The following is a 10000-nucleotide window of genomic DNA, read 5'->3' as shown; positions in this document are numbered from 1 at the left end:
CTCCTTCTGCTCCTCATCTTCCTGCTCCTGCTCCTCCTCTTCCTGCTCCTGCTCCTGCTCCTGCTCCTGCTCCTGCTCTTGCTCTTGCTCCTGCTCCTCCTCTTCCTGCTCCTGCTCCTGCTCCTGCTCTTGCTCCTGCTCCTGCTCCTGCTCCTGCTCCTCCGGGTCACCGTCAAGCTTCCAAGGTTGATGTTGGTCCAGTCATTGGTCAGCATGTTCTCGAAACGATCGCCCAGCTCCCACATCTTTCAGCGCTGTCTCACTTCCCTCCAATTGCAGCAGGAGACTTTCACCTTGTCTGTCTTGTCGGGGAAATCACGCTTGCTGTTGTGTAGAATCATCAAAACCATCCTCCTCTACCACCACCGCCAACCCCTCCATCCCCTCCACCCCCTCCCCTCCACCCATAGGCTCCCCAGCGCAAGCTCGTCTCATCTTCTGCATCACCTCACTCTTGGGCAGACGGCGTGTGGATTGTTCAGCAGCACCTCCTCCTCGTACATGTAGGCTGTGTTGAGGTTTTCGATCTCTTCCTCCAATTCCGGATCCAGTCGTGCCTATCTCACCATGCAGGGTAAGTGAGAGGCAGAGAGCATGGTCTCCTGCTCGCCTTGCTCGTCTTTCCACGCTGAAATGGATCGTAGAGGTTGGACGAGTGAAGTTCCGAGCTCTGGGTGCTACTCTCTCCTCCTCGGAGGGCGAGAGGTCTTGGGACAGGACGAAGGAGTGAAGGAAGGAGAGCAGGAGGGAGATGACAAGGGGGATGACAAGGGAGAGGTCCTCGGAGACGGGGATAGAGGTCCGATGAATCGAATGCATGTGGGAGGATGCAGAACAAGGAGGTGAAGAAGAGACGACGACAGAACGAGAGCAGAGCTCCGTGAATCATTCAGAACGAGAGCACGCTACGGCGATGACTTGCCGATCACTTGCTCTGTCCCTGTCTCTGTCCCTGTCCCTGTCCCTGTCCCTGTCCCTGTCCCTGTCCCTGTCCCTGTCCCTGTCCCTGTCCCTAGCTCCCCTTCCCCTTTCCCTGCTGCTTTCCCTGGGGAAATTTTTCCTGGTCTGCCTTCACCCACCCCTGGCAAAGAGTTTTTTGAAAGTGCGAATTTCATGGCGTGTGGGGTCGGCGGGGACCGCTTGCAGGGAGCGACGCGCTCCTGCTCCTTGCTCCTGCTCCGACCTGCGCTCTCCTCCCAATGCCTCCTCCTCCTCATCTCTCTCCTCCTTTCTTCCTCCTCCTCCCCGTCGTCCTCCTCGGGTCCTGTGCATGACCACGGCCTTAGTGGTGGAATCACCATACGCTCCGGTCGAGGTATGGTGTTGTTGCTGAGAGGAGGCGGAGACGAGCAGCAGGCTTGGACGGAAGAGGATGAGATGCAGGTATATGATGTCTGACCTCCTGCTCCTGCTCCTGCTCCTGCTCCTGCTCCTGCTCCTGCTCCTGCTCCTGCTCCTGATTCTCCCGTTCCCGCTGCTCCTACTGCTCCTACTGCTCCTACTGCTCCTGCTCCTACAGTACCAGCCGATATTCCTTCTGAGAAGTTTCTGTTAGTTTGAGAGCTTCATCCAACCGATCCTGGAGAAGATCTCCCGGCGATCAAAGCGGAGGGAGGGAGGCGAGGAGGGTCAGGAGGAAGGAGGAGGAGGGGTTGACGACGACGACGACGAGGCGAGCGAGGACGCAGCTCATTCGTTCATGAAGCAGAGCGACAGGAATGTAGGTCTTCCCTTGCCACCCGGTGGGTCTTCACACATGTTGACAGGTCAAGGATTGGATAGACAGTCAGAAACGGATTCCCTTTCCCGAGCCTGACTTTGTTAGCTCAACGCGTGAGGGTCGGGGGTTCCTGACGCGTCCCTTGTGTAAAGGACGATGTGCCGATTGTGGAGCCAGTCTTGGATCCGAGCTATGAGCCCTTCTTTGACGCTTGCGATTTGGGTAGGAGCTGAAGATGATATGAATGTGCATCTATGTAGATGTACATGTACATGATGATATCAATATGCATCTGTGTGCATGTACATGTGTGGATGTGGATGATGCTGAATGCTTTACGTTGTGCAGCAAACGAAACAATCGTCAGAGAGTACATTGCTGCAGGCATCGACGTCAACATCCGACATCCTGGAAAGGTCAAAATGTTCCCTCCTCTCCTCTCCCCTTCCCTTCCCTCCATCCCCTCCCTTCTCCTCCCCCCTCCTCGTCGCCTCACCTTGCCTGTCCTCTGCCCTCTCTTCCCTTCTCCTCTCCTCTCCTTCTCCCCTCTGCATTGCTTCTCGCTCATCGTGTTTGTCCTGCAGGTAAACCGATCGGGATTGCACATCGCGAGCTGTAACCGCACTCCGCTATCCTCCCTTCCTGAGTGACCTGGGATTGTCAGCTTCTTCGGAGTGCTTCGGGGTAGCCAAGTAAGAAGTGCTTGCTGCCCAGCGGGGATGAAGAGGGGGAGGGAGAGGAGGAGAGTTGGGGGGGAAGAGAAGGAGAGCACGAGCACGAGCACGAGCACGAGCATGAGCAGGAGGAGAGTTGGGGGGCAGGAGAAGGTAACTTGGATGCGCAGGATACTGTTGGAGGCAGGAGCGGATCCCAACGCCATGGACCAGGTAATGCAGTCCAACAGAAGTAGCAGGGCCAGGAGCAAAGGAAGACAAGAGTCTAGTAGGATAGCCTGATGAGAGGACATATGAAACAGGAGGAGCAGGAGAAGGAGCGGGAGCGGGAGCAGGAGGAGCAGGAGGAGCAGGAGGAGCAGGAGGAGCAGGAGGAGGAGGAGGTTTTGATCGTCGCGAGGCAGACCGGAAGTTTTCCATTGCATTATGCGGCAGAAACTCTCGACCCCGACATGGTACGGCCCGAGGGCCCGAAAACTCCAGCTGAGGTTCTACTCAGGTCGAGCTGCTCCTGGATGCCGGGGCCCATGTCAACGTCACCAACTCGGTGAGTTGTTGATCAACCCTTGCTCTACCACAGCTGATCCTCACGATGTTGGCAGCTGGGCTACACTCCTTTTCGAGTCGCCACCAACTTCTACGAGGCGTGTGAAGGAGGAGGAGGAGGAGGACGAGGAGGAGGGGGAGGAAGAGCTGAATCTTCCTGAGCAGTTGCAGTACGACCCTCAGTTCGAGAAGAACCCTCAGTTCGATCCCAAATATGAGGTGAGGATGGTGTCGAAGAGGAGACGAGGAAGAAGGAAACGGCGAGCAGATTGTAGAGGAAGGGGAACAGAGAAGGGAGTTAATAGAAAGGAGGAGATGGAAGAGGATAGCACAAGAAAGAAAGTGAAGGGCAGGCAGGCAGGCAGGCAGGCAGGCAAGCGGGGAGGGAGGGAGGGAGGGAGGGAGGGAGGGAGGGAGGAGGGAAGGACATTGCGCAGAAGGAGGAGGATGTTTGGTCAAGGGGAGAAACATGTGACGGGGGGAGGGTGGCAGCCTGTGCTGGGGTGGAGGTGGGGACTGATGGGTGTCAACTGCAGGAGAGGATGATGGATCTGCTCTACTTCCCCGGTGACGTCGAACTCTGAGAAGCTCGTGAACTGATTGACTTGCTCAGGCGTCGAGGAATCATTGCGGAACTGGCCAAGTAAGCTTTCTCTCCTCTTCTCCCTCCTTTCTCCCTCCTTTCTCTCTTCTTTCCAGTCCTCACATCCTTCCTTCTCCTTTGCTTCCTCCCTCCCCCCCTCCCCTCCTTCCTTTCTGCTTCGGCCTCCTGGCTTCTTTCTCCCCGCTCCACTCCCCCAAGGTCTCCATCCCCCTTTCCCCTTCCTCTTCGTCCTCCTCCTCCTCCTCCTTTCCTCAGCTTGTCCTTTGCTGCTTTTGTTGACCCTCCACCAGCCGACCCGACCCCTATCCTCAACGTCTCTCGCACGAAGCGCTAAGACGCTTCCTCCGGCTCCGACTTCCACACGAGGATCGCCAAATGTCGCATCCTGAACCTGCAGACATACCTGAGCTCCCACTCGTTCTTCCCATCCCTCTCTCCCCTCCCCTCATCCCTCTCGTCCACCTCCCCCAGCTGGTCTGCACCCTGTCAAGAGCTGCTAGCAGGACTCACTCGCACATGTGGCGGGCCTCACACGCGATGCTGTAGCCGAAGGATCGGCCGACGATGATGTGCCAGGTGGGGCCGATGAGCTGGGAAACATGAGAGGAGGAGGAGGAAGAGTGCAGAGGACCTCCTCGAGTTGAGTCTTGAGGAAGCAAGCAATAAAGTCTTCTCTGAAGGGGAAGAGGAGGGGAGGGGGAGAGATGGGGAGGGGAGCAGAGGAGCGAAGGGGAAAGGGAGAGAGCAGAAGGTCAGTAAGGAAGGGCAGGGGAACGAACAAGGGAGGAAGGAACCAACAGGTGCGCGGGAGCACGGGGAGGGGGAGAGGGAAGGGAAGGATGGATGGAGGGGGAGAGGGAGGCTGTACCTGTAGTCTGGCATGCTCAGATCCATAGCCAGCGCTGTGATGTCGGTGATGTGCTGTAAAGTCTTGGAGCTCATGGTGTGATCCTGCCCGTCAGAGTCGAGGCCGATGGTCTTGAAGGAGGAGAGAAAGTCGGGGGTGAACTCTTCGATCATGTCCAGGAGCCGGAAGCGATCCTCCAGGACATACTTGGCTCGGATCGCTCCTGGAGGTGTGAGGTGAGAAAGGAAGAGGAAGATGGGGGGAGGAGGGATTGGAACAAAAGTGGGAAAAGAGGAGGAGGAGGAGTCAGGAGAAGTTTGATGTAAGGAAGGGAAGGAGGGGGCACGAGGGAGGGACGAACCTTACAAGGAGGAGGGGAGGGTGAGGATGGAGAAGATAGAGGAGAGGGAAAAAGAAGGAAGCAGAGGAGGGGGAGGGGAGAGGAGAGGAGAGGGGAGTGGAAGGGAGAGAGGGGGTTGAGAAGGGGAGGAAAGAGCGTCCAGTACCGATCTTCTTGCCGTACTTGTAGAACTCGATGACTTCATTCTGGTCCCTCTGGAGGCTCTCGAGGTTGGGAGGGAGGGGGTCCAGGGGTATCTCCTCCTCGAATGCCTCGGGCCGTGCGGGGACCTTGTCGGCTACCGAGCCCTGCGGCAGCGTCTCCAGGCACTTGCTGAAAAAGACGCAATTCCTCATCCTCTTCTTCAAGGACTTGACGCGAAACTGAACACGCGGGAGAACAGAGTCAGCTCGCTGTCAAGGACCCAATCCCGTTGCCTTTCCTTTCCTTGATCCTTTTTCTGCCTCCATACCTACCCTGCTGCTGCTGCTGCTGCTGCTGCTCCTCCTCCTCCTCCTCCTCCGCACTTGGTCCTCTGCCTTTCTCTCTGCAGACCTGAAAGATTCCCAGAGCTGGATTATGCCACGGACCAGCCTCCACATGTTGCTTGATCTAAAGAAGAGCAATCAGAAGGTACGGGGATGAGCATGGAAATGAATCGAACAAGTATGAAGTGGGAGAGGTTAAGGAAGAGAATGAATGTTGAGCTGAGAGATGGAGGAGTAGAAGTAGAAGTAGGATCATGATGGAGAGAAGAGGTCGAAGTATCAGTATGAGCAAGAATGATCGAGGACCTTTGACAAAAGGTGAATTTCTCGAATATCTAGAGGGAACTTGTACAAATCTCGTCGAGATGCTTTGACCTGACCAGTCCAAATTTCAGCCACGTTGACAAGAAATGCTCTCCTCCATTATTACCGTCAGCTGCAGAGCCTGCTTGAGGTACATTCGTTCTCTACTTAACCATGAGGCAATGAACAGGAACAGGAGCAGGAGCAGGAGCAGGAGCAGGAGCAGGAGCAGGAGCAAGAGCAGGAGCAAGAATGGAGAGAGGAAGAGGAGAGCGCATAGCTAACTTCAACCTGTCCGTCAAGCAGAAGTCTCCTGTAACGTCCTCCTGGTCCCACTGCTCAACGACTGCGAAGCAGAGTCATCACAATCATCAGGCTGATCATCCTTCACCTCCGCTGCAGACAACATGCGTCGTAGTCCCAGTCCCTGTCACGAGGATGAGACGAGGTAGTGGGCTCGTTCGAGTGACCTTGGAAGAACCATCGGTGAATCTCAGAGTAAGGCCCAGCTATTGCCCAGGGGGGAAGAAAGTCCGGACAGGAGCCGTCTGCGAGGGCAACGTGATGAGTCAACAAGGAAGAAGGGCAGCTATTTCGAGCTCCACCTTCCTTCCTCCTGTTGTGTTGCTGGAACTGACCCTCCATGCTCTCAAACACTCCGTTCGGCCTTTCCTCCCCAGCCAGCATGCGGCTAGCACTCGTCAACAGCTGTGCGGCTCTAGATCTCAGCTCGGGAAGAGCAGTGACGTCCAATCTCCACCTGTTGGATGTTGAAAATCTCCTTCTTCTCCTCCGTCCCTTTCGCTATCTGCAGCAGGAGGAGGCAAAGGACCGTGAGGCAAAGGAGAAGGAGCAACAAGGAACAGAAACGCAGCTCATACCTCCTGGATGACCTCCGGTGCCCCCGCCCAGAAGCTGATCATTTCTCTTCCTTTCTCGCCGTACTGAAGGATCAGCTCGGTGCCATCCACCGTCCTGACGCTGAAGCACTCGGTGACGTCACATACCGGACACGGCGAGTGGGCAGGACCTTGTATCATCTGTGCTCCTCCAAGTCGAGAAGTCTACCCTTGACCAGGTCCTCATGAACTCCTCGACGATCTGGAGCCGATGGTCAGTCGACGAGCTAGAAAGAGTCATTGGCTGTCAGCTAACGAACCAGCTCTAGGATGTCGTCGAAGACTGCCTGCTCCTCCCAGCCCGTCAAGTCCTTCCACGTCTGCCCAGACGCTCATCACAGAACAGGCGACATGGGCTGAGCCTTACATCGTCGTGATTTTCCCATTTCGAGTTCTCACTGTAGGAGCCTAGAAAGCTTGACAACAAGGTGTTTTGAAGCTCGTCTCGCATTTCTTTCTTCATCTCTTGAAGTTCTTTCATAGCTGAATTCACATCATCCTTCAAGGCTCTCAGGGGCACATTCATCCTCACAGACTTCCTGATGCTCTCGCACATGCTTGTGGTAGAAGTTGGTGTTGGGTTTGAGCAGCAGGTCGAGGTCGTAGACATCCGTCCTGTCACATCACTATCAAGACCGAGTTTTCGACATCTAACCAGTCACTTGTCGTAGCCATGCAAATGTCGTTTCTCCGACGCTGGAACTGTTATTGCAACCAGCAGATTCATCTCCCCTGTAGCCGATACTTCAGCCTGCAATGTCAACATGTGCTTGTTTCCACCTGTTGTTTTGGTCTCATCGCACTTCTGATGCCTGCATGCAACAGCTATCATGGCCCAAGAAACATGAAGGATAAGTCACTGTCACCATGGCAGATACTCCTTCTCATGTTTCGCGAGCTCCTCTGCCACTCGTTGTGCGGCTTTCGCGGCTTTTGCTGCCATCTTTCAGTTGCAAGACTGTTGTTCGAAAGTGAGCGAATGAAGGGTTGGAGATTCGCCGGTGTTGGGGACCGGGAGCCCGGCCGGGCAGCGCGGTCACAGTCACAGCGGCTGTAGAGGAGGAGCTTACTCGGTCACTGCTAGGAGGATGGGACGGTCAGCCAGCTTCCTGCATGTTCCTGTGCTGATCTAATTCCATTTCCCTTTCCCCATCACCTTTTTTTTGTTCATCTTGACTTTTTTCTTTAAATACCTCGAGGCGGGCCCAGGAGGTGTCCTGCTTTGTACCAGGAGGAGCATTGAGTAATGATGCGATTCTGGAATACGGTCATCCATCTTTCGTGGTTGCAGACAATTTGAAATCTCAAAACCATGGCATCTAGATAGGGGGTGGGGGTGTCAGTAGACCAGACTACCCCTTTTCAATTTGTAATCGTTATGTTCACCCGTAGTTTTGTCAGAGATAGGTAGGGGTAATTTTTCAATACAAATCAAGTTGGGGGGTGGGGTGAAGGAGTTGAGGGGGTGTCTAGAAGCTGTGGCAGACGGGGGAATGCAGAGGGCTAGGGAGAGGACAAGGAGGGGGGGGGGGGAGGAGGAGGAGGAGGACAGAGAGGAATGAAAGGATGCGACAAGAGAATGCAGGCAGAATGGAACTACTTCTATATCTTCACTGGCTAATGAAGCTCACCTGAGATCAAGGGCAAGAGCAAAAGGCCGTTGCTTTGAGATGGAGGGAGGACGAGAGGGGGAAATGGAGATAGGGTGAGGTGAAGGGTCTAATCAGAGGGCATTGGAAGAAATTCTGATATAGATATGCATTGAGGGAGAGTTGAAATGAGAATGCTCTTGCTCGTCCTGTTTGTCTATCCTCACATGGCTCCCCTCCAGGCGATCGGTCTCCGATGCTACCTTCAAGACTCCTTGCCACCATTGTGTTCTCCTTGGGGTGCTACCATGCTTGTGGTACTGCACCGACACCATGCTTCCAGCCAATCGCTAGCACCAGGAAAGCAAGAGGGTTGACCTGTCTGCGGTGTTGGAACACGCTCAGGGTAGCCTCGCTTCGTGGAGGGGCTCAACCGGAGAACGGGCAAGAAGACCCCGAGGTCTCATCCTACTTGACGCTCGTTGATCGTCATCCTTCGCTCTCTCACCCTCCTCTCGATGACAGGAGAACCACGATGAGCGGTTCAGTTACATCAAACAGGCATCCAGCTCCTCTGCACCTCGCCATGGTCAGTGAATGTTTTCTACAGGCTGAAATGGAGATGAAGAGAGCTGAAGAGAAGGCAGCCGCGAGAAGCAAGGAGTACGAGGTGCGAAGTAAAGTTGTCCACTGCCTTGCTCTGACTTGCCTGCAGGAATACATGGAAAGACGGAAGAAGTAACCTGCATGTGTAGTCTGGTCATCGACTGACCCCTCAATCAGAGGAGAGGGCAAGGCCGAGTATCCTGAGGAGGTGAAAGACACGCTGCGATGGGGAAAGGATGGTATCTCTCCTGCTTCTGCCTGCTGCTATGGTGTAAACACGAATTTTAGATGACAAGGGGAAGAAGGATGGGAGGTATCTCCCTCCCTCCCTCCCTCCCTCCCTCCCTCTCTTCCTACCTCTCTTCCTTCCTCCCTCCCTCTCTTCCTATTCCCCTCTCACCTTCTCACCCTCTCCCTTCCTCCTCCTACTCCCACCTTCCTACTTTCCTGCTGCCCGCCTGCCTCCCTTCTACTTCACTTCCTTCGTTCAACATATCTGAAATGTCTTCAAGACCAAACAAGAAAGATCGAGGAAGGGCTCCGAACGAGAAAACCCACAGGGTGAGCATGCCAGGTCAAACAAGCCAATGGCGAGCTGACGGTGTGCTGTGGAATCGAGCCAGCTCCCAGAAGTCAGTGAAGTGCCGGCAAAGAGACACAATGACGAAATTGTGTTCGAGCGAGAATTGAAAGAGGAAGGAAAGAGAAATGCTGCTGGCCGAAAATACGAGCCGGAGGCTGAGGAGGAGGTGATGGCTGATTTTGGTTTGTGTGCTGGTTGAATCGTTGGGCAGGAGGAGGAGGTTGAGAATCGAAACGAAGTGGAGGAGTGGCTCACAAATCATGGTCTTCCTCAATACGCCAAGGTTGTACATGTAGATGGCTATGGGGATGGTGATGTTGATGAAGATGGTTGTGGTGGTGGTGGTGATGATGACGATGATGATGATAATGATGATTGCAAGGTTGATGGAGATGATGGAATGGAGTGAAGTGATGATGCCAGGAAATTCAGTGTGCACTCAGATGACGTGACGTTGCAGGCGTTTGAGGAAGAGGGCTGGGACACGATGGACTCTGTTTACACGATGACGGAGGTGGGGAGGAGGGCGCGGGCAACGCCGCACGTGAGAACTTTCTCTTCCTACAGGCGGACATGTTGGACTTGGGCATGAAGAAAGGTCATGTGAGGAAGCTGATGCTTGCCATGGGGAGGTGAGAAGAACACTCTACAACAGTCTCCTCTGCTGGTACTGAGCTGGGCGGGTGGGGCAGAGAGCCGACTATCATGGAATCCATCCCTCGCAACATGCGCGGGGTCTCGTACGCCAGGTGATTCAGGTGCTGCTCGTCTACCTGGTGACGTGGCACTCCCAGAGGAAGG

The 10000-nt window shown here is 54.8% G+C and overlaps 4 protein-coding genes across 4 annotated transcripts in view; 2 read left to right on the top strand and 2 right to left on the bottom strand.

Moving 5' to 3' along the window:
* GUITHDRAFT_111909 (hypothetical protein) overlaps nt 1–245 on the bottom strand; it is a gene marked incomplete at both ends in the record, with an annotated part of 3377 nt that extends 3132 nt beyond the window's left edge. The window contains one exon of the mRNA XM_005828979.1: nt 171–245. Within this exon, the coding sequence (XP_005829036.1) occupies nt 171–245 (75 nt within the window). The remainder of the gene's footprint in view (nt 1–170) is intronic.
* A 1145-nt stretch (nt 246–1390) lies between these two features.
* Nucleotides 1391–3101, top strand: GUITHDRAFT_141527 (hypothetical protein; the record flags this gene model as incomplete). Its single annotated transcript, XM_005828978.1, has 10 exons — nt 1391–1467; nt 1564–1720; nt 1767–1833; nt 2069–2136; nt 2305–2335; nt 2385–2412; nt 2565–2607; nt 2697–2849; nt 2894–2941; nt 2997–3101. The coding sequence occupies 10 exons, from the start codon at nt 1391–1393 to the stop codon at nt 3099–3101; spliced, it is 777 nt and encodes a 258-aa protein (XP_005829035.1).
* Nucleotides 3102–3874: 773 nt separating this feature from the next.
* On the bottom strand, nt 3875–7364 carry GUITHDRAFT_111907 (hypothetical protein; the record flags this gene model as incomplete). The annotated part of the gene is made up of 21 exons (XM_005828977.1): nt 3875–4020; nt 4077–4134; nt 4176–4218; nt 4413–4614; nt 4898–5114; nt 5287–5343; nt 5526–5594; nt 5650–5686; nt 5814–5868; nt 5914–5949; nt 5993–6070; nt 6128–6230; nt 6283–6330; nt 6404–6503; nt 6553–6623; nt 6682–6741; nt 6789–6904; nt 6954–7036; nt 7084–7153; nt 7202–7233; nt 7288–7364. The coding sequence occupies 21 exons, from the start codon at nt 7362–7364 to the stop codon at nt 3875–3877; spliced, it is 1758 nt and encodes a 585-aa protein (XP_005829034.1).
* Nucleotides 7365–8596: 1232 nt separating this feature from the next.
* Nucleotides 8597–10000, top strand: part of GUITHDRAFT_141525 (hypothetical protein) — a gene marked incomplete at both ends in the record, with an annotated part of 2951 nt that continues 1547 nt past the window's right edge. Inside the window, 10 exons of the mRNA XM_005828976.1 lie at nt 8597–8599; nt 8621–8680; nt 8726–8748; nt 8794–8855; nt 8905–8929; nt 9129–9177; nt 9240–9365; nt 9411–9482; nt 9660–9743; nt 9767–9802. Coding sequence (XP_005829033.1) covers nt 8597–8599; nt 8621–8680; nt 8726–8748; nt 8794–8855; nt 8905–8929; nt 9129–9177; nt 9240–9365; nt 9411–9482; nt 9660–9743; nt 9767–9802 — 540 coding nt within the window. The remainder of the gene's footprint in view (nt 8600–8620; nt 8681–8725; nt 8749–8793; nt 8856–8904; nt 8930–9128; nt 9178–9239; nt 9366–9410; nt 9483–9659; nt 9744–9766; nt 9803–10000) is intronic.

Source organism: Guillardia theta (genome assembly GCF_000315625.1).
Source record: "Guillardia theta CCMP2712 unplaced genomic scaffold GUITHscaffold_55, whole genome shotgun sequence".
Classification (NCBI taxonomy): domain Eukaryota; class Cryptophyceae; order Pyrenomonadales; family Geminigeraceae; genus Guillardia; species Guillardia theta.
Note: the sequence above shows the minus strand (reverse complement) of the source record. Positions and strands in the feature narration are given on the sequence as shown.